This window comes from Betta splendens, chromosome 12, assembly GCF_900634795.4.
Source record: "Betta splendens chromosome 12, fBetSpl5.4, whole genome shotgun sequence".
NCBI lineage: Eukaryota > Metazoa > Chordata > Actinopteri > Anabantiformes > Osphronemidae > Betta > Betta splendens.
Genome location: NC_040892.2, coordinates 7,879,599 through 7,903,248, shown reverse-complemented (window position 1 = coordinate 7,903,248; position 23,650 = coordinate 7,879,599). Strand labels below are relative to the sequence as shown.

Here is a 23,650-nt window from a genome sequence, read left to right as displayed (position 1 = left end):
CTTAGAAATTATATCTTTAAAATATAACCTTTTGTTAAAAATGTAAAGCAATATCCCAACATTTGTATGTAAACAGGAGGAATAACGCTTTGTGATCACACACACCCTGCATTTAATGGCACAGGTGGGACCAATCGCTGCAGCTTAGGAGAATCGTCAAAGCACAATGCATTCTGGGTGTTGTAGGATATGATCATTTTCTCAACAAAGAATAATGTTTAATAATTAAAAAGACTAAAAATTAAAATAGAAATTAAGAATCATAATCCTATTATCAAACAGTTCTGTACTGAGTTGAACTGTAGTACTGTAGTAGTAGTCATCTCAGTACAACCTGTACTGAGATGACTACTACTACTGTACTACAGTACCAGCAGAAGAAAGTAGAGTGTTAACAAAGCAGAAGTGGCTGTGGTTCAACTACATGGGAGGAACCACAGCCACTTCCTGCTGGTAATAGTCAAAGAATGCTTTGAACAGTTGAGACCACGTCACTGCTGCACGTCTCCTGCTTTCTTTTGTCCTAGTTATTGTTAACAAACCAGCACGTTTTCTGCTTTGTTAACACTCTACTTTCTTCTGCTGGTCGCCTTTTGTGGAGAGCGTCATCGAAGGCCAGATACAGTACTTCCCACAGCGACACAGATCTCTTTGTTTGGTCTACATCGGAACTGGAAGTTTTATTGGAAGGAACATTTGGTTCAGTGTGTAAGTGTTACCTGAGCGGCTTAGCTAGTTTGAATGCCTGTGACTCATCAGACATGTCGCATCCTGTAAACAAGTTAAATCAAAGGGAACTATTTCTCGAACAGTGACTCAACAATTAAGGTATTAGTTTCACTTTTTGTTCTGCACATGTGGGACCCAGCTCCAATAGCTGAACCTCAGACAGACAGTGGGAACATGAAGGTCTCTGCTCAAAATGGAGGCACTGTCAACACGCCTTATCTTAACAATGTTCACGTGGGGAATAATCTGATCATTAGCGTCAACCAGACCGGTGAGTCTTGGCCTCAGTCTCTTAAACTGTAATCATGCATCTCATAATGTTTGAATGGAGATGTTCTGGTTTTGTTTTAGTCCATCCTGATGCCATCGAGTATGAGGAGGTGGTTCCTCTTAACAGCACAGGTAACACAGTAACACTTTCTGTTAGCATGTAGCAGTAGCATGCTTCTGTTTATGCTATAACACACTTAATGTTGTTTACTGTTTATCTTTAAGAAAAACGCAGAAGATGCCAAGACAACCTCAAAGATCACCTTCTGAGGAAAACAGCCACTTTTGTTCAAGGTCCAAAAGAAACGGGATCATCAGCATATTTAGATCAGACCTATACAGAGCTTCACCTCACAGAGGAAGGCAGCGACAGGAAAATGCACCTTAATGACATCTTCCAACCTTTGTCAGATAAGGAGCCTGCTCCTCAGAGAGTTCTGACCAAAGGCAGTGCTGGCACTGGGAAAACTGTCGCTGTGCAAAAGTTCACTCGTGACTGGGCCAATGGCTCTGCCAACCAACACATTGACTTTATCTTTCCATTCACATTCAGAGACTTGAATTTAATCAGTCAAGAGAAGCATTTGAGTCTTGATGATTTAATAAAGAAGTATTTTGTAGAAGTGAAGGATTTTAAAACATCACACTATAACACTTCAACTCTTTTATTCATCTTTGATGGCCTGGATGAAAGCAAACTCAGCTTGGACTTTAATGACAGCCAAATGTTGCGCCGTGAAACAGAGAAAACCACGGTTAGCATTTTATTGACCAACTTATTCAGAGGGAACCTGCTGAGCCGAGCATCAGTCTGGATCACAAGTAGACCAGCTGCAGCCAGCAGGATCCCTGCAGAGGCCATCAGCAGGGTGATGGAGATGCAAGGCTTCAACGACGGCCAGATTGAGGAGTTCTTCCTCAGGAGAATCAGTGACAGAAACGTGGCTCAGAAGATCCTGAACCATCTGCAGGCAAAGCCGCTGAGGAATCTGTACAACATGTGTCACAACCCAATGTTCAGCTGGGTTGCAGCCACAACTCTACAGAACCTCCTCACAGCCAACGATGGACAGGAGCTCCCAGCGACTGTGACGGAGATGTACACACACTTCCTCATCATCCAGACCAAAGTGAAACGTGAGAAGGGCTATCAGGCCCCGGAAACGGACAAAGACATGATCATGAAGCTGGGGAAGCTGGCATTTGAGCAGCTGCAGGAGGGAAATGTGGTCTTCAAAACCCTTGACCTGGGAGCGAGTGACATTGCTCTGGAACAAGCAGCAGATGATTCAGGAGTTTGCACACAGATCATCAGGCTGCACAGCGGCCTGCACAGACGCCAGACCTACTCCTTCATACATGTCAGTGTTCAGGAGTTCATGGCGGCGCTGTATGTGTTGGAGACATTTGTAGAGAAGAAAAAGAACGTGATTCAGACACCGGGCAGAGGAAGACCTGCTTCAGTCCATAGGAGCGCAGTCGACTTGGTCTTGGACTCAACGCACGGACACTGGGAGCTGTTTCTGCGCTTCCTTGTCGGCCTTTCACAGGAAAGGAATCAGTCACTTCTTCACGAAGAGTTGGGTTTTACAAGAGGTCTCCTCCAGAGCAGTCAAAAGATTATCAAGCTGATTAACACCAAGATAATAGGGTCTGCTCTCCATGAGCAGCTCATGTGTCTGTTTGGTGCTTTACATGAGCTGGGAGATCATTCTTTGGTGGAGCAGGTCCGACACTACCAGAGCTCAGGGGAGGTCCGTAAAATTACACCTGCGCACCTGTCAGCCCTGAGCTACATGCTGCTCAATTCCAACGAAGACCTAGATGTGTTTGACCTGAGAAAGTACCATCGCTCAGACGAGGCTCTGCGGAGGCTGCTGCCGGTGCTCAGAGTGTCAAAGAAGGCGTTGTAAGTGTTGGGTCTGAAAAAGCACCTGATACGCACCACTTCTCATTTTGTTTGTGTGTTTAACCCATGCAGTTCATTTAGATCATCTAAACTAAAATAACCAACTCATCGAGCGTGATAAGTATTAAGTGCAAGTTTCAATACTTATCCCAGTAGGTCTGTGGTCCGAACAGGGCAGTGAATCCAGGACCTTTATTATTTCTGGCACATTGTTTGATTTATATGATCAGATCTAGAAATAGAAGAGTTTCTTATAAACTGGTAGAGTTGTTCAGTTAGCAGTGGTTTTTTTTATATTTGGTTTCAACGCACAGTGTTTTTCTCTTGCTCCTCTTCAAGGCTGAGGAGCTGTAACCTGTCAGAGAGAAGCTGTGAAGCTCTGGCCTCAGTTCTCTGCCTCCAGTCCTCTAGTCTGACACAACTGGACCTGAATCACAACAGCCTGCAGGATTCAGGTGTGAAGATTCTGTCCGCTGGGCTGAAGACTTGTTGTTCTCTTCAGACTCTCAGGTCAGGAACGAGTCGTCATCTAAATAGGTTTTAGTGAACCTACACTTTTCATGAGAGTCATGAACAGATGCACAATCAATTTACCAATACGTGTGAAGGTTCTCTGACCTCTATTCTGTGTTCATGTCCTCCAGGCTGATCCATTGTCTGATCACTGAGGAAGGTTTGGCTTCGCTGGCGTCAGCTCTAAGAACCAAACAATCCGGTCTGAGAGAGCTGGACCTGAGCTACAACTGCCTTGGAGACTTGGCACTGATGTCTGCTAAGCTGAAGTCTCTCAGTAATGTGGACGTTCTCAGGTTTGATCAACACCAAGTTTTGTTAAATATTTATGTTTGTTTTATAGAATGTTTCATAGAATGTGAACAGGGTTTTAGATGTACATCGTGTATTCAACTCAATGAATAAATCTGTTTTCAGGCTCAGTCACTGTAATCTGTCGGGGAAAAGCTGTGAAGCTCTGGTCTCAGTCCTCAAGTCCCAGTCGTCTCAACTCCAAGAGCTGGACCTGAGCAACAACAACCTGCAGGATACAGGAGTGAAGCTGCTGTCAGTCGGACTGCGGAGTCCTCACTGTCGACTGAAGACTCTGAGGTCAGACTAACGCTGTTTCACAGTAAAATGACAGAGGCTTCAAATTTGATCAATTTGAGTTCATACTGCAGATCAGGGGGTCCAATTCTGGTCCTCAACAGCTACTGTCCTGAGTTGGAAAACCTGGACAGTAGCTTTGGGGGACCAGGATTAGACCCCCTGCTGTAGATTATAGGTCAAACTTGGAAGCAATGTCATTGATGTCAAGTGAAGGCTCCAGATATCTGAAAAAAGATGTGATCACTCTTAGCTACTCTATAGTAAAGCTTGTATGTTTGTGTCCAGGCTGTCCGGCTGCCTGGTAACAGAGGAAGGCTGTTCTTCTCTGAACTCAGCTCTGACCGCCAACCCGTCCCACCTGAGAGAACTGGACCTAAGCTACAATCATCCAGGAGCCTCGGGAGGGAAATTGCTTTCTGAAAAACTGGGGGAGCCTCGCTTTAGACTGGACTTGCTTAGGTATTAGCTTCTGCTCAGAGCTGTGGACTATAGACTGTCCTTAACTTGTCTTCTAACTTCCTGCTGTGTTCTTTCTTCAGGCTGGATCATGGTGGAGAGCAGAGGCTGAGGCAGGATGTGAGGAAGTGTAAGTGTGTTCGCTTCATGAAACACAAACCCTCCTTTTAGATGTTTGCATCAGCAGTTGTTGACTATAAATCGCCACTGACAAGTGACCTGCTGCTGCATGTGTCTGTTTGCAGGGGTCTGTGAGCTCAGCCCAGATATGAACACGGTCCACAACAGCCTTGAAGTGTCTGGGAGGAGGGTGAGAACAGTGACAAACCGACAGCAACACGGTCCTCATGACGACAGATTTGACCACTGGCATCAGCTGCTGTGTGGAGACGCTCTGACTGGTCGCTATTACTGGGAAGTTGACTGGAAAGGAAAAGTTTGCATCGCAGTGTCCTACAGGGGCATCCGTCGAAAAGGCCGTTGTCATGCCCGGTTTGGAGACACTGATCAGTCGTGGAGTTTGTGCTGCTCAAGGAACGGCACATACTCGGTCAGACATGGCAAGATAGAAGCAGAACTGGCCTCCTCTACCAGAGCAACTAGAGCGGCAGTGTACTTGGACTGTCCTGCTGGAATCTTGTCTTTCTACAGTGTCTCCTCTGACACACTGACTCGCCTTCACACCTTCCACACCACGTTCTCTGAGCCGCTTTATGCCGGGTTCTGGCTGGGTCCCAGTTCCTCCGTGTCTCTGTCTACAGAATCTGACAGAGCAGCTTAGGTCTTATGACCAATCATCTTTACACAATTCACAATTGAAGGTTAAATAATAAGTGTCCCCAGAGGCTGCTGGTCTCCTTTGTAGTATGCAAACACCTTCAGCTCAGTTTCTATGTATCAATGCAGTTCTTCAGTCCCTGGTTAGGTTCCACTGCCAGCTCCTCGAATCGTTGCATTCTAGCATCTCCATTCATCTGTTCCTGTGTCTGACAAGCCTGGAGGAAATTAAGGACTTGATTCATTGACTGTTTCTGTTGTGTTTCAAACATGTTTCCTAGTTCCTGTGTGGTTCTGTCTTGTTTTTGTTTTGAGTCGTCAGTCGTCTAGCTCAGTATATCAGTATTCACCATCTCTAGAGGCCAGATTGTCTGTGTTTCATGCCAGCGTTCATCTCGTCTGTGTACTGACCACTGATCTTGCTCTGACCTCGCCTTGCCTAGTCCCTGTATCCTGTCGCAGATTGTTTACTGCACCGTGTTTCGACCTGAGCCTGATCCTGACCGCCACCTGTTCTACCCCAGTCTGTACCTTCACTGTTGACTTACCGTGTTCCGGCCTGTGCCTGCCATAAAGGCCTTCGACTAAACTTTGTCTCCGAGCTCTGCATTTGGGTCCTACATCCAGCATTTCTGACAGCTTTCAGTTAATAAATCAGCTTGTGTTCAAGTCACCTCACTTGCATGCTCTGTTGATGCCTGTAAGCAGGTTAGCTTTTTTTCCCTAATGAACTGATACTCCATCTTCTCCGTTTTAAAGGATCAGCAATAAATACATTAATTGTTTTTGAGGTTAACCTTAAGTGGGTGCATTCCTCACCTGTCCACTGGATGGGCTCGGCGTGTTCACGACAAACGACTTTTATAAAAGAAATTGTATTCTATTCTGCTGAACTGAGTAAACCTCCAGTTATAGCCGTTTTCCAGCAGACTGTAGCTTTTAGTCACAGCTTTTTGATCAGGTAAAACAGGGCTTATTATTTCTTTTCATTAGTCTTGTGAGAAAGCTTCAGTCCTTCGCCACAGCCTCTGAGAATCCGTCTCAGAAAAGAGAAACACTTCGCAATAATCCCCGGTCAATATGAACACAAAATACGACTACAAACAGGCCAGAACAAAAATGACTTTCATCGGACTTACTCCAGCGTCGCGCCAACGTGTCGCCGCGATGACGTTAAAAGTATGCGTCACACAATTGTTTTTTTTTTTTTGGCGCGAAGCGGAAGTGCAACAACTTCCTACATGAAAGTAACAAGAACGACAAGCAAAACCAAGTAGTCACTGCGTAGCGTGTATGATTAGTCCAAGATATGCCAGCGTAAACTGATGGTAAAGTAACAAGTGCAGAAGCAGGCGTCTCTTGTTGAGTGTCTAATGCTGCAGAAGTGAAAGAGATTCACGGGACGGTGACTCACCGTCTTGGTGAGTAAACTTTTAGTCAACAGTGATGTCGGGATTTGCGGTTGCGACGTTATCGACGTTTTTATTACCTTATATTGCCAAATGTAACACCAAATCTTATATACTAAAGTTTCATTTTTTCGTTGATTTTGTTTTGTTGTCCTTGTAGCAAAGGGTGTTATGATGCTTTTTGTGGAAAAAAGTATTACGAGTAAAAGTAGTTCAGGATTAAAACATAACTTACTGTATTAAGTAGCTGTATTAGCTGTGTAAGTAGTGCATGTTCTATAGTGCAATGTAATTTTATTGTAATGTAATGTTGATCCCATTATTTTATAAGTAGATTAATCAAGTTAGGGTTAAAAAGGGAATAAAAATTCCAAAAAGGTCCTGATTACTTAAAATGTATTTCCTGTATATACTTGTTGCTGTTTACAGTAGTAGAGAGTTGGATGAAACATTTCTTATGGCCAGACTTAGATAAAAATGTTTTAGGGTAAACAATAAGAGTTTTGTTGTTGTCCAGTCTAGGTTTTTGAGATACCATGGAAGTTGGATTCTCTCCATGACTAACGCAATGGCGAGCCATTCTAGGACCCGGATACAGTTCAAATAAGGAGAAAGCTTAATTTTTCATGTCTGATTTCACTTTTTGTTTTGCACTTGTGGGACCTGGCTCCATTAGCTGAACTTTACACAGACGGTGGGAACATGAATGTCTCTGCTCAAAATGGAAGCATCGTCAACAAACCTGAGCTTAAGAATGTTCTAGTGGAGAATGATCTGAACATCAATATCAATCATATTGGTATGTCTTTGCCTCAATCTCTCAAGCTGTGATCATGTATCTCAAAATGTTTGAGTGGAGATGGTCTGGTTCTGTTTCAGTACGTCGTTCTGCCACCAAGCGCAAGGCTGTGGATCCTCTTAAAAGCAAAGGTAGTAACACTTCTTGTTAGCATGTACTGTAGCAGTTTGGTTCCTTCTCATCCCGGACTCTCTGTGGTTATAGAGCTATAACACAGTTCATCTTTTTCACGGCTTATCTTTCAGAAAAGCGCCGAAGATCCCATGAAAAACGCAGAAGATGCCAAGACAACCTCAAAGATCTCCTTCTGAGGAAAACAGCCACTTTTGTTCAAGGTCCAAAAGAAACAGGATCATCAGCATATTTAGATCAGACCTATACAGAGCTTCACCTCACAGAGGAAGGCAGCGACAGGAAAATGCACCTTAATGACATCTTCCAACCTTTGTCAGATAAGGAGCCTGCTCCTCAGAGAGTTCTGACCAAAGGCATTGCTGGTACTGGGAAAACTGTCGCTGTGCAGAAGTTCACTCGTGACTGGGCCAATGGCTCTGCCAACCAACACATTGACTTTATCTTTCCATTCACATTCCGAGACTTGAATTTAATCAAAGACAAGCGTTTGAGTCTTGTAGATTTAATAAAGGAGCATTTTGTAGAAGTGAAGGGTTTGAAAAAATCATACTACAAGACTTCAACCCTTTTATTCATCTTTGATGGGCTGGATGAAAGCAGACTCAACCTGGACTTTGAAAACAGCCAAATGTGGCGCAGTCTATCAAAGAAGACCACGGTAAGCGTCCTCCTGACTAACTTATTCAGAGGGAACCTGCTGAGCAGAACCTCAGTCTGGATCACGAGTAGACCAGCTGCAGCCAGCAGGATCCCTGCAGAGTCCATCAGCAGGGTGATGGAAATGCGAGGCTTCAACGACGGCCAGATTGAGGAGTTCTTCCTCAGGAGAATCAGTGACAGGAACGTGGCTCAGAAGATCCTGAACCATCTTCAGGCAAAGCCGCTGAGGAATCTGTACAACATGTGTCACAACCCAATGTTCAGCTGGGTTGCAGCCACAACTCTACAGAACCTCCTCGCAGCCAACGATGGACAGGAGCTCCCAGCGACCGTGACGGAGATGTACACACACTTCCTCATCATCCAGACCAAAGTAAAACGTGAGAAGGGCTATCAGGCCCCGGAAACGGACAAAGACGTCATCCTGAAGCTGGGGAAGCTGGCATTTGAGCAGCTGCGCAAGAGAAATGTTGTCTTCAACACCCATGACCTGGGAGCGAGTGACATTGCTCTGGAACAAGCAGCAGATGATTCAGGAGTTTGCACACAGATTATCAGGCTGCACAGCGGCCTGTATAGACGCCAGACATACTCCTTCATACATGTCAGTGTTCAGGAGTTCATGGCGGCGCTGTATGTGTTGGAGACATTTGTAGAGCATAAGAAGAACATGTTTCAGACATCGGGCAGAGGAAATCCTGCTTCAGTCTTTAAGAGCGCGGTCAACGTGGCCTTGGATTCAAAGCACGGACACTGGGACCTGTTTCTACGCTTCCTTGTCGGCCTTTCACAGGAAAAGAACCAGTCACTTCTTCACGAAGAGTTGGGTTTCAGAAGAGGTCTCCTCCAGAGTAGCAGAGAGATAATCAAGCTGATCAACACTAAGATAAGAAGGTCTGCCCTCCACGAGCAGCTCATGTGTCTGTTTGGTGCTTTACATGAGCTGGGAGATCATTCTTTGGTGGAGCAGGTCCGACACTACCAGAGCTCGGGAGAGTTCCGTAAAATTACACCTGCACACCTGTCAGCCCTGAGCTACATGCTGCTCAATTCAAACGAAGACCTAGATGTGTTTGACCTGAGGAAGTACCTCCGCTCCGACGAGGCTCTGCGGAGGCTGCTGCCGGTGCTCAAAGTGTCAAAGACGGCTTTGTAAGTTTTGGGTCTGAAAAAGCACAGGATGCACACTACACATGCAGAAAGTCCAGAAATGCTATTGTGTGTTTCACTTAGGTTGAGCGACTGTTTTCTGACCCAGAGATGCAGCAGCTGCCTTTCTCTGGTTCTCCGCTCGAAGACGTGCCATCTGGAGGAACTGGATCTGAGCAGGAACCGTCTGGGTGATTATGCGGTCCTTTCGCTCTGCGACGGCCTCAAAGATCCTAACTGCAAACTTCAACGACTCTGGTAATGGCTGCCTCTCACTTTGTGTGTGTGTGTGTGTGTGTTTAACCTATGCACTGGGCCAGGAACCACCACATGCAGGGTTCACTGATGCTAAGCCCTATAGCCACAGTCGAGAGGTCCATGGTGAGAAAGGGAGCACCCGTGCCTCATACACCGCAGCATCCCTGAGGGCTAAAACCCACATAGAATTGATGTATGATGTCATGTAGGGACAACAGAATCTACACATGACTACACAACCCATCATGTGTAGCAGCCCAGGTCTGGTCAGGCTTTAGTTCTTATACCTAAAGTTGGGACGTGGCAGCAAATCCAGGATTATCGTTTTGGGCACATTGTTTCATTTGCATGTTCATATTTAAAATTAAAAGGTTTCATATAAACAAGTAGGATAGCTCAGTATTAGTTTTATTTCGTATTGGTTTTAACACACTCAGCTGTATTTTTTTATTTTCTTGCTCCCTTCAAGGCTGATGTGCTGTAACCTTTCACCGAGAAGCTGTGAAGCTCTGGCTTCAGTTCTCAGCCTCCAGTTTTGTAGTCTGACACAACTGGACCTGAGTTACAACAGAATTCGCGATTCAGGCATGGAGCTTCTGTCCATTGGGTTGAAGACTCGTTCTCCGCAGACTCTCAGGTCAGGAATGAGTCAGCATCTAAATAGAAAACAGTTCTGGTTTAGTGAACTGACACTTTGAGACTCAACACCAAGGTGTGTGATGGTTCTGTGGTCTCTGTGTGATGTCCTCCAGGCTGATCTGCTGTCTGATCACTGAGGAAGGTTTGGCTTCACTGGCGTTGGCTCTAAGACCGAACCGGTCCAGTCTGAGAGAGCTGGACCTGAGCTACAACCGCCTTGGAGATTTGGCACTGGCGTCTGCAAAGCTTGAGTCTCTAAGTAATGTGGACGTTCTAAGGTTTGATCAACACAATGTTGTTAAATTGTTTTTTTGTTTTTTTTTTATATCAGGTGAACAGGATTTTAGACGTACAGCGTGTATTCAACTGCAGTAATGAATCTGTTTTCAGGCTCAGTCACTGTAATCTGTCGGGGAAAAGCTGTGAAGCTCTGGCCTCAGTCCTCAAGTCCAAGTCGTCTCGACTCAGAGAGCTGGACCTGAGCAACAACAACCTGCAGGATCCAGGAGTGAAGCTGCTGTCAGTCGGACTGCAGAGTCCTCACTGTCGACTGAAGACTCTTAGGTCAGAATAACACTGTTTGACAGTAAAATGCTGGACTGGGCAGGGGCTATAAATCTGCTGAATTTGAGGTCATACAGTACCTCTGGACATCCAGGATTAGACCCCCTTCTGTAGATTAGTTAAACTTGGAGATGATCATTGATGTCAAGTTAAGGCTCCATATCTTTAAATACAGACGTGATCACTGTTAATTACTCTATACTGTAGCAGAGGTGTCAAACTCAAACCGGTCGTTTGCTGGTTTTCCAACTCTCCCTTTCCCAGAGCCTGTGTTCAGTCAATCAGTAGCTGGATTAGCCAACTGACATACTGTACCTGTTCAAGGTGATCAGCCGGGAGAGTTGGAAAGCCTGCAGGGCCCTCGAGGACCAGGATTGAACCCCCTTCTCTATAGTAAAGCTTGTATGTTTGTGTCCAGGCTGTCCGGCTGCATGGTCACAGAGGAAGGCTGTTCTTCTCTGAACTCAGCTCTGACCGCCAACCCGTCCCACCTGAGAGAACTGGACCTAAGCTACAATCATCCAGGAGCCTCGGGAGAAAAATTGCTTTCTGAAAAACTGAATAATCCTTGGTGGAGACTGAACTCACTCAGGTATTAGCTTCTGCTCAGAGCTGTGGACTATAGACTGTCCTTAACTTGTCTTCTAACTTCCTGCTGTGTTCTTTCTTCAGGCTGGATCATGGTGGAGAGCAGAGGCTGATGCAGGATGTGAGGAAGTGTAAGTGTGTTCGCTTCATGAAACACAAACCCTCCTTTTAGATGTTTGCATCAGCAGTTGTTGACTAGAAATCGCCACCGACAAGTGACCTGCTGCCGCATGTGTATGTTTGCAGGGTTCTGTGAGCTCAGCCCAGATATGAACACGGTCCACAACAGCCTTGAAGTGTCTGGGAGGAGGGTGAGAACCGTGACAAACCGACAGCAACACGGTCCTCATGACGACAGATTTGACCACTGGCATCAGCTGCTGTGTGGAGACGCTCTGACTGGTCGCTATTACTGGGAAGTTGACTGGAAAGGAAAAGTTTGCATCGCAGTGTCCTACAGGGGCATCCGTCGAAAAGGCGGTCGTCATGCCCGGTTTGGAGACACTGATCATTCGTGGAGTTTGTGCTGCTCGAGCAACGGCACATACTCGGTCAAACATGGCAACACAGAAAGGAAACTGGCCTCCTCAGCCTCCACCAGAGTGGCAGTGTACGTGGACTGTCCTGCAGGATTCTTGTCTTTCTACAGTGTCTCCTCTGATGCACTGATCCATCTCTACACCTGCTGCACCACTTTATCTGAGCCGCTATATCCCGGGTTCTGGGTGGGACCCGGTTCCTCAGTGACTCTGTCCACAGAGCAGCTCAGGTCTTGTAGTCAATCATCTTTACACACTTAATAATTTAAGGCTAAATAATAATATTTTTTCTATCAATCAAATCAGTGGTTTATTAATAAATCTGTAAAAGTTGAAGCTTGCGTTTGAGTTGTCTCAGTCGTTATTTGTCACCTGCTATTCACAGCGATGGTCTTTTGATGCCTGAGAGCAGGTTAGCTTTTATTTGTCCTTTTAATAACCTGATGCTTAATTTTCCCTCTCTCTTATTCAGTCTCTGACATCATTAAATACATTTTTTTTTTTGAGGTAAACCTTAATTTGGCACGTTTTGTCTGTCATTTCTCACCTGTCCACTAGATGGCCTCGGCGTGCTCGCGACAAACGACTTCTATAAAAGGAATTGTATTATATTCCACGCATTGTGTTGCTGAACCGAGTAAACCTCCAGTTACTGGAGAGCCGTAACAGTAGAACAGGGCCCATTAGTTCTTTGCATGCAGAGTCTTGTGGCAGAGCTTCAGTCCTCGCCACAGCCTCTGAGAACCCGTCTGAGAAAAGAGACATATTTTCTAAAGGTTGAGCTGCTTATCCATGCCTGTTCTCATGGGGCCTTGTGGGAATTGAGCTCTAACAATAGCAGCTCAGAGGAATCCGTTGGAGCTGTGGCACGGTCCGATCTTTATGTGACTTGTGGGCCCAGGAACATTTGTTCTCCTTCATCTCTCGGTACGTGTGGGTTGAACGGATCCTTCCCAGGAGAGTCCAAACTGTTGGCTTGATTCAAATCTCTCCATCTCTCTGCTTCATCTTTCTCACCGTCTTTTCTTCTCTTTTCACCAACCTTCTTTATTATTTAATCTGCTTCACGTCTGTAATAGCCATTTATTTCTTCAGTGGATTTAGCAGTTTGCCGTCTCCTCTTCATTGTCCTTCCGCCTCCTGATATTACAGTTTAGTTTTCTTGTAATCATGTAAGTGGAGTACGTACAGAAACGCGCCCACACTTGCAGAATAATGAGCATGGACAGACTCGCACATCACATGGGGCTGTGTTTTGGAAGGAGTGTTAAAGTATGTGTTGTTATATGTTGGCCTTCTTAGATAACTTGCATGAAAAAACTTGCAAAGATATCTAGAATTCTTTTAGGAACTTCAGGACGATGGTCTGGTTCAGAGGGAAACATCTCTCTAGGTCCGAAACAAGGATGCTCATCCTTTCTTCTGCTCCCTGACTGTGTCTCGTATCTTTTCTGCCTGTAATGACTAATGCTTAAGTTGTACAAAAATGATTTTGTCATTTGTTTTCTGGGTTAAATCTATATTTTCCATAGTAGATATTTTTCCTATATTGTCCATTTGAAGGAACCATTTGCTCCTAGGATTTAAATTTCCGTATTCTACATATTGTTTTTTTCCTCATGATGCTGTCTAATTCATGAAGTAAACACACACACACACACACACACACTCAACCAGGGCTTTGTCCCATCTACAAACTATAATCTGTCTTTTTTTTTTATATTGCTCTTGGAGTAAATGGTGCATGACAAAGTGTTTAACTAAACACAGATTATGATTTAGAAAAAGCTGCCAGATCTTAACAAGACAACAATGAAAGAGCAACCTGGACCTTAACTATAAGTCCTTAAGGGTTAAGTTATGTTGAGTATGAGGTTATGATCAAGGACACAAAGCCAATTTAGCTGCAGATATATTTCATGTTTACTACAGTAAGTGAAGCTCTCCCCTGTCAAATTGTTTGTTCAAACTTTGTCCCTAATTAGTTCATTAGTTTAATCTATTCTCATTTGAGACTTTTTTTTGTATCTGTGGACAATTTTAGACATTAACAACACAGAACATTCCAATTAGAGGCAGACATCTAACAAAATAATACTCCCGTGACAAATCAGCATGAAAAGCGTCACAGCCGTCACATCGCAGTCTAGGAGCTCACACACACCCAGACGTGCGGCGGTGACATTGTTCTGTGCGCAGGGTTTCTCTCAGTTACTGGATCACTGTCAGATTAGCCGCCTGCGTCCCTGCAGGCGCTTGGGTTGCCCCCAGTGTGCCTCTGTTTTCCTGGGCGTGCGTGTGAATGAAATGGCAGGGAGCTCGGTGATTAACGCTGGATGTGCGGCTGCTCCCGGCGCTGGCGCGGCCGTGGAGGGGTGCTGAGCCGTGTAAGCACCTGCTTCAGTCTGGCCCTGTGAGACAACGCAATAAAGACATCAAGCCCCTGCACCCCCCCACCCCCCTCTCCTTCACCGGCTGGCTTACTGCACATACGCAGATACACACAGAACAGCAGCGTTCATTTGGGTTGAATCTCTATCGGTTTGATCCAAACTTGACGGACTTTGGTTCTAACCAGCAAACTTTAGACCAAATCTTGGCTTGTTTTACAAAGTCAGCATTTAAAGAATCAGAGTCAAGACTTTCTGTCTGACGGAGTGTAGTCGATTGTATTTTGTGCCCACCTTTAGTGTTGATTTGCATCTTGTTTGTGTTTCCGGGCCCGTTATCGCTACGTTAGTTGTTTATTCCTTGCATAAATGCAAGCATCTTAGCTGAAGGGTAAGACCGTTCCGCAAGTGAAAATCAAGGCAACGAGGATTGCTTTTAAAATTGGGTTGACTCAGAATCCAGGTGTGGCATCCTCAATGCGAACAAACCCCACACTGCACGGTGAAAATGGAACAGTCGCTGAGCTGTGACAAATTCCAAACCTGTTGTCTTTGTAGATAAAGAACCTATTTTTGACAAGTTTTGAGGCTTTGTTTGTGTTTACCATTATTACTAGACAACCAAACATAATGCAAAACGAATAAGATTACATAACAATAGGGCACAGACTGTAAAGGAGCTGTAAAATTTAATTATTGCGTACAGTATAATTATAGTGTGTGGGTATTTACTACAGTAGACGGTTGTTATCATATTCATATTTGTCGACTCCAAGTCAAGCCTAAGATATTAAAAAAAAAGGTTCAAATTAAAGGTCATAAATATCCTAACACATACAAGGACGTGGGCTAATGATGTCAATGATGCTTAAAGGAAGAGTTTCCTGCCAGCAGAAAACGAATTAACATGTTTTATCGTTCTCGTTTAGTCTGTACAGAGCTTTAGAGACTGTCTCCTGTTGATTATTGAGGAATACTCTTGAACTTCCACTCTGTAGAAGACATCTCCAGTGATCGTCTGGCAGGAAGTCTCCAGAAAGCGGAGATAAAACATGGTCGAGTGCAGTGTATGAGGTTTAGAGTCGGCCTGATGTTCCTCCCTGAATCTGGTTCCACCTCCAGAGTTTATGACCACATCAGTCACTACTCAGCATGTTGAACTGATCCTTTAATTGTGAGACCCAGTGCACACAATAATATACATTTCATAGTGTTCTCCAATTTCTATATACAGTTTTAGGCTGTCAGTCTGTGCTTTGGTGTAAAGATGCGAGGCTGCACAATCGCAGCCGTGGAGCTGCAGGTCTGATGACATGCTGAGCCCTGCTCCGAGCAGAAGCGCTGACAGCGACGGGGTCTCGCCGGCGCACTGGCGGTCTCTCAAGTGTCGCCAAGCGCTATGGCCACATAATTCGATATAGCTGCAGTGGCGAGAATGAAAAAACACCACCGGCAACCTTTAATTATGCAACCCCGGCTACTTCTCCAAGAGTTGAGCCTGGAGGTCAGTGAACGTACACACAGCCTTCAGGAGGAAACAGGAGACGTGTTCTCGATCGTCCCCGTCCTCCCGTGCGTCATCTTCCTTTAATCAAACGCAAGATCTTTCTTCACCTCAGATCTCGCTCCGTGACATTTCTTCAAGGGTTAATTTGACAGCCATCACCAGTCGGCCTGTAGTCAAATGATCCCCCTTCGCACAAAAACGCCGCTTTAAATTCACTCCGCTCCCCCTGTCAATCACCCGTGGCTGCATCAGATCAGAGTTTTGTCTGAGCGGAGACCAAACTTAGAGGAGATCAGTGGTGTCAGAGAATTCCCCCGGCCCACCTCCACCCCCCAGAAGGTCACTTTGCCGCAGGCTGTCGCTCCCTTTCTTTGGCTCCACGGGTTGCAGGGAAGCGACTAATGAGAGGCGGAGGAGACGAGGCGAGGGCGAGGCTAGCAGAAAAGGCCGGCAGCTGATTAGCTTAAGAGTTTGATTTAAAATGCTAATCCGCTGTGTAAAAGTTGAACCCCGCGTTTGTGAGAAACGCTCTGCCGAGCTTGTTCCGCCGCCGCCGCCGCCGCTGTTTGTGAGGCTTTCTTGGAACCGTCTTTCTCCCAGAAGCTGATCAAAAGCCGCTGATTCGCCGGCGTGTGCTGCAGCACATTTCATCCTTTTGTGTGTGTGTGTGTGTGTGTGTGTGTGTGTGTGTGCTTTTGTGCGCTCACTTGTGCTGCGTGTTTGTTTCCGTGCCGCCGCCGGCTTTAATCATCCGCGGAGCCGGGCCGCGGGCGGTCGTCCGGGCCGGCGGGCGGGCGTGCGGGCCGCGGGTCGGCGGTGACCCTCCCACGCTTCCACCGCCGCTCTTTATGCATCGCTCCCCCCGGCGCCGCGGCCCGGCTCCGCCGCTAATGACCCCACAAAACACCTTAATGACGAGGAACACACACTCCCCGCTGCTCCGTGAGCCAAAACTAATAAGTCGGTCGGTCAAGCACGGAAAGTATTGTAACCCCTTTAAAAACAAAAAAGAAATCAATAAGAACATGGCAAAACATGAGCCGCAATGAGCCTGTAACATTTCACAGATCTGACTGAAGAAAGCTTCCTTCACTTAGATCTACTCAGGCCTTTGATGGACGGGGGTGGGGGTGAATGAGGGGGGGGGGCACCACGGAAAAGAGCGCATAGTGAAATTTGTTTGTTTGTCTTGTTCTGCTAATTCCTCATTAAACCAGTCACGAGCAGCGGGAACCCTTTGATAAGAAGCTACAACAGTGTTTGCTCTGCTTCTCTGAGCGTTGTCATCCACTCGGCCCGCTGCGTTGGCTGGCTGCACACACACGGAGCTCGTGTTCATTCACCTTATTTGAAACGGAGCGTCTGCATAACTCATTATTGTGCGCGTGAATGACTGTTTACTCAGTTGTAAATTAGCGAGTCGGAGCATCGGGTGCTGAGCAGGCTTTGTTTTAGGAGGAGGGGGTTGTTGTTAGACATTAAATACTGGTCATGTACAGTAATTACGAGCGTGTGTGTGTTGTATTTAAAGGCAGGGCATGTTTCAGGTCGTTTCCCTGTGCTCCTCCAGAGCACGCGACCCGGCCTGCGTCCGTCTGACGCCGACGTCGAGCTCAGTTCATTTTTCACCTCGGCCTCGCGTCCAGGTTTTAATGAAGCCACGTCGAACGGGTTGGTTGAAAATAAGGGGGCCGCCGGGTGGAGCGGGGGTGTGTGTGTGTTGTGTGTTGGGGGGGGGGGCTTCGGGCCCGGCGCCGTAATAGCCGCTAATTCCGCCGCCGTCGCTTGGCGCTGGTTTGGGATCTCATTAGCGCCGCGTTGCACTGTCACACGGAGCCGTTCACTTGCTCAATCATAGTGAGCCGAGACGTGTTTAAACCCAAAATGAGTTTGGGGCCACAAACCCCTCACGTCCACATATCCAAAGGGATCTGATTGATAGGGCAGCAAGCTAGGAAATACCACAGACCTTCATCTGAGCAGCCCCATTTTTTATATGTGGATGCTTTCCCAGCTCCATTCTTTCTCTCTTTCTCTCTCTTTGGGTCTATATTTAATCTTCTTTCTTTATTTTCTGTTGCTTCTATCAGTGAACCACTTATTTGTAATAATATGCATGCTAGCTTGGTGTGTAAGTGGTGCATCATACACTGTCCCACCAGTGACACACAGCATCGATTGCTCATGAACACATCACCCTCACCGGCCACTTTTAGGTCCACCTACAGTCTAATTCAATAGCACTGCACTGTCATCGATTCTACTTTGACACCGTTACAAGTCCTGAGGTTTTAAGTTGAGGCTGTCAGAGAGTTGATAAACCTACTGTGCAGACGAGCACAAGGTCAGCGAGATAAGTTTAGTTTTGCCTTTGTCACTGCGAACGTGGTCTAAAGTTCAAACCGTGAAACAGCCTCTCATTTTGCCCTCGCTACTGTAACAGTGTGTACCTACAGTATCTCATTTCCCTGCACACTCGTATCCTCCACGTTCTCATTAAGGGGCCTGACGATCCTCTAAATCCGCCAGGGTTTGATCATTAGGACGTACGGGAGGAATCAATCCTGTGAGCGAATTCACATCACATACACCTCCAGCTCTCATCAAATGACCTTGGCTGCCGCTGCCTCTGGCGTCGCTCGCTTGCAGATGAGAGGCTAAGTATTATGGTAAAGTGTGTGATGTGCAGATGAAGTACAGTGTTGCGCATTAGCGGGTTCGAGGAGGTAAATTCAAGCGGGCTAATGAATGTGTCACGCGGACTAATTTAAAGTTCAGCTCCCACGCAGACGTAATGAGCAGCCGCGGCGCCGTTTTACAGTAGCTCACTGGGGGCGGGGCTGTGATGACCTCATCAGGGGAACGCCGCCGGCCCTCAGCGCCTGCTGGGGCCTCATCCCCGGACACGTCACCGGGTCCTCCATCCGCTGTACAGTGGAACGAGCTTCGCCTCCTCGTGACGGGACTGAGATATTTTTGCTGTCCTCCGACAACGCCGGTGACTGGGAGTTGAGATGAATGCGCTTTAGACTGGGGCAAATGTCTCTGTTGCACAACTGAAGAGTAATAACCGCGACGAGGGCCAGCCCTGTTTATTTTTCCTCCTCTGCTGCACTGTGCAGGAGCCCGGGCAGGGTTTCAAAGCCTCCCTTTTTTCCTCACTCTTGCTCGGACAGAAGGAGAGGGAAGAAAGAGCGCGTCCTTCTCCTGCGTTCGCCGGAGAAATTCATCATTCTGTTTTTCCGTGTGAGAACTAATAGATTCCAGGGGTGAGAGACTGATGTCTCCCAAAACCTGCACGGTTTGATCCAGATATCGAGACCCATCGCTCGCTCGCCCGCTCCCTCGCTCGCTCGCTCACGCACTCATGCTGCTTGACATTCCCCCGGGACCCCCATGCCTTGTATGCATCAGCTGCACTGCTGCACCATATTCAAAGTACATTACTTGTTTATCTATGCATGGACTCTCCATATTTATTCACCTTGTAATTTATTTATCTGCACATTTTGTTTTTTGAGCACACGACGCGCGGCTCCGGAGCCGGGAACACGCATGCTGCAGCGAGATGTCGGGTTCGTTTTAACTAGGCTCATTAGCTGCAGAAGGCGGCACCGGTTAATTAAAATAATTCCCTGTTATCGCGGCTGCTTTGGTCAGCCAAACGATACCGGGGGACCGCTATGCAGCACAGGCTGCTCTCGCTCGGCGAATGGCGCTCCTTCGACTGCAGCTAGCACCTAATTAGCGCTGGAGGAGGAATATTTTACTGCGAATTAACATGCCCCGCTTCGGCCCGCGCTCTAATTGGCAAGCCTCATCCGAGGCCCGGTGGAGGACTGCGGTTGTGCGGCGCAACTGTGGAGAAACACGCGCGGAATGTGTAACCGTTTCATAATTAGCGAGAATCAAAAAGGTGCTTGTTTAGCGGCGGGCGCGGCTCCATTTCTATGGACGGCGCGTCCCTCACCCGGCGGACGGCCTCCCCCCATGTTCCGCCGCGACCTCCGCCGCGGCCGCCGCGGCATGAAAGTCGGGTCGCAGGCAGACGCCGGTGAACATCACATGGTTCATGTTCAGATGAGTCGCGGGGAAACAAGTAAAACAAGTCAATCCAGGAACATGAGGGAAGTCAAAATCAAGCCACTCTGGTGAATATGTTTAAACCCGAACACCCTCTCAAATACATATTTAAAACCCTGGGGTGAACTTTAGCGCGTGGCTTCTCCGACAGGCTGCTCGCTGGAAGAAGATTTAACCACTTGAATATTTGATTGGAGTTTCTTGCCGGGCGATAGGTTTTCGCAGGCTGTTAATGGGACTGTGGGAATTAAGCTTAAAGGACAGGTTTACATATTCAAAGTGGATCTCGAGCCAGTCCCCGCGCTCCCATACGCTGTGTAAACTAGCAGGGGCGCCGTTCCGTGCAGCCGCTCCCCGACTGTGGTTTCAGACGTTTGCCAGCACTGCATCAGGCTGCGGCACTGGATTAGCCGCATCTGCGGGATCTTCTGACATATCTGACCTTTATTTTGGTTTGGTCTGGTGTCCACCAATGCATCATTCTCAGGCTACGTAGTTAAAAGAGCTTTTGGCTGCATGTGCTGTAGCGTAAGTATCATAAGGTTTTGTGTAGATTAGCGGAGGTCACGCTGCTCTACTCAGTCCAAAGAGCTGGAAACCTTTCCCTAGCATTGCATCTGATGACATTCGTTGGGTGTCTCCGATATCCGCTGTGACTAACAGAGGAGACGTCTACTTTGCCGCGCGGCGCTGTAACAACGGCGTCACGTTTTAACATATTGGTTGCGAGTGGGCGGGAGTCGACTCTTCTTAAGAACGTCTTCTATCCGTGTTTGCATGGCGATGTTTGTTCTCAGCATGCAGATCCAGCAGTCAGCGCTGGTAAAGCCTGACGTGTGTATTTCGGAGACCCGAGGATCGTTTGATCAGACCACCGCAGCCTGCTGAGCGGCTCCACAGCCCCACGGAGGCTTATTTGCAGCTGCGTGCGCTGGATGCACACGCTGCTGCTGCTGCTGCAGCAGGAGGAGGTTCCACACGGGGGCCTGGACTGGATTCTGCACACACCTGTGCTCCTGAACAGGAACAGGAACACGGCTCGGCCCGTGTTTCTGATAATGAAAGCAGCGGCATGAAGGTTCACATGGCCCGCACGCCCACATGCAGCGCAACCAGGGAGACACACACACACACACACACACACACACACACACACACACACACACACACACACACACACACACACACACACACACACACACACACACACACATCTGAGCCCACTCACTGACACATGAAAGCAGACACAGAGACGAGCAGCCTCCGTGGGCCTCGGGGAGCTCTAATGGCCTTGTAGAGTGCAGTCAGGGAGAGTGAGGGTGAAGAGCAGAGCAAGGTGAAGACGCACAACTCGACTCCTGCTTCGACACGCGCGCACGCGGACGTGTGCGACGCGCAGGCGCGTCCTTTTTAACACACGCGTGGCGAAAAGTACAGCGCGCTGGGAAAGCGCACAACTAACAAACATGCCACTACAAGCAGAATTCAAGCACACGCTCACACACACACACACACACACACACACACACACACACACACACACACACACACACACACACACACACACACACACTGCATTGCTACAGCGGAGCGGCCCTGTCCTGATGAAGCTGCTGTTTCTAAAAGGAGCAGAACATGAATTATGCAGGTTCGTCTTCACATGAGGGGGTTTTTCTCCTTCTCCACCACATTCCTCTAAGCCAGCTGTTTTCTATTCCTCCTCTGACTCGCCCCCACTCTCTCCCTCTCCCTCCTTCACTCCTTTAAACTCATCTTCTCAATCTCAAACACTTCTATCTTTTTCACTTTAAATCATGTCTTCGGAATATCTCTAAGTCTCGCTGCTTGCTCCTGCATGATGCCCCCGGGCTCTCCACGCTTCTCCTCTGCTCTGGGCTGCACCCACCATCACTTTCTCCATCTTTTTATCTTTGTCTTGATGTTACACATGCGCTCTCTCTCTCTCTCTTCCTCCCTCCATCCCTCTGTGTTCCTGCTTACTTATCCCAGTGGATGGGGTGCTTAGCAGAGGAAAGGAAGAGAGCCAGTGGTATTGGATTCTCATAAATGTGTGAAAGAAGAGAAGAGGAAGTCTTACGGCTCGTCATTGGCCCCCCGCGGCTCCGGTTTCCCGATTACAGAGGCCGGTGACAAATGTCCGGAATGATCCACAGTCATCGAATTGTGAGAGATGTGTTTGTTTTGTGAAGAACGTGAGGTGCCGAGTAATTGTTTCACAGTGGTGACTGGTGTCTCATGCAATGACAGCAAAATGATGGAACGCGTACGCTGCATGTTTAACCTTGACCCAGGCCCACACTCTGACTGTGTAAATAGACAGTGGACGTGTGAAGTTTAGTATAAGCTGCTGTGTCATGGGCACCAAATACTTGTTTAACATGAAACTTTGGGTTTCACAAGGTAAATAAATGGATTTGGGGGAGATGGACATTAGTTATAGAACATCAAAGAGGGTTTATAGGAGTTGCACAAGCTGCTGGCAGAGGTGATGTCAAGGCATCAGTATTTTTGTTTTAGGCTACTTTTATTTTACACATGTTCAGCAGTAAATAAGTATTTGCAAAGTGCCTTCAACTGTGCATCACTGCACATTTGGTGGAGATGCAATAAAAAGGGGCTGAATATTAAAATGGAGATCTGAATTCCATTGTTAAGTTAAAGAATTCCTCTTGAGACAAACGAGGCGGCCGGGGCGGAGGGAAGTCGCCGGGGCCACTTCGCCCCCACAGCTGCCGCGTCCTTGGTGGATCGATCCCGCAGCGGCGTTGTCGGGTCGGTTCCGCCGCGCCCCCGTCAGCAGGGAACCCAGGCGTTCCTAACGGGAGCACATCACCGTCACGAGGAGCGACGGGAGCGCGGAGGCGAGTGTCGTGCCGAACTGGACCGGACGCCTGCTTAAGCCGGGACGGGGGTTAAAGGGATGGAGAGATGAAAGACCCGCGAGCTCGGCGTGGTTGACCTGCAGCAGCCCGTTCTTCTTGGCTGGAACACACGCTCAGTCCCATTACCTCGTCTGACCTCGTAATACTCACACTTAGACTTCTGGGGACTTTGTGTTTATATAATAGTTGGGTCAGGGTTGGTTCTACTAGTGCACAGACGTTGCTGTTAACCCTCTCTTCTCTGTTTTACTCTCCATCCACACATTTTTTGTGTTTAATTGCGAGAGATTGAAAGCTTTAAACTGGAGATTACACATAGAGGGATGAGGCCGACCCTGATATTGGGCTCTGGGACGGGATGGGGGAAGAGAGCGGTGGAGGAGGCTGGAGCCCCGATGGGTAAATGACGAGAGGAGGGAGGCTGTGAAGGGATGTGGGAGACAATTATGTGGGATGCGTGAGGAATGGAAGCGACGTGGGGGCGACTGAGCACGAGAAGGAGGAACGGACTCGCACGGAGAGACACCCGAAAAATGAAAATGCCACAATCCATCAACGCGGTTTAAACAAGACGCCGCGCTGCAGTTAGCGAAGTGCAGATGATCGTGGAACCAGAGCTCATTTGCACCTTGCGTTTCTTATCACAAGCGTCATCGCTGCTCATGCATGTTTCATTCATTCAGAACTCCCAGCTTTAAACTGGGAGTCAGAACACATTTATCTGCGCTGTTTTTATTGGAGTGAGAGTCTCTTCATGAAGACGCATAAAAGCTGCTGATTAA

General features: G+C 47.4%; 1 protein-coding gene across 1 annotated transcript; it reads left to right on the top strand.

Moving 5' to 3' along the window:
* The first annotated feature begins 450 nt into the window (after positions 1-450).
* LOC114867397 (uncharacterized) lies at positions 451-12,326 on the top strand. The gene is made up of 19 exons (XM_055513670.1): positions 451-1,000; positions 1,081-1,131; positions 1,225-2,908; positions 3,248-3,418; positions 3,553-3,717; positions 3,839-4,012; positions 4,298-4,471; positions 4,552-4,598; positions 4,714-5,240; positions 7,240-7,453; positions 7,534-7,584; positions 7,699-9,400; positions 9,482-9,655; positions 10,125-10,292; positions 10,408-10,572; positions 10,685-10,858; positions 11,277-11,450; positions 11,531-11,577; positions 11,693-12,326. The coding sequence occupies exons 1-19, from the start codon at positions 856-858 to the stop codon at positions 12,244-12,246; spliced, it is 6,561 nt and encodes a 2,186-aa protein (XP_055369645.1). The 5' UTR covers positions 451-855; the 3' UTR covers positions 12,247-12,326.
* Positions 12,327-23,650: the final 11,324 nt, after the last annotated feature.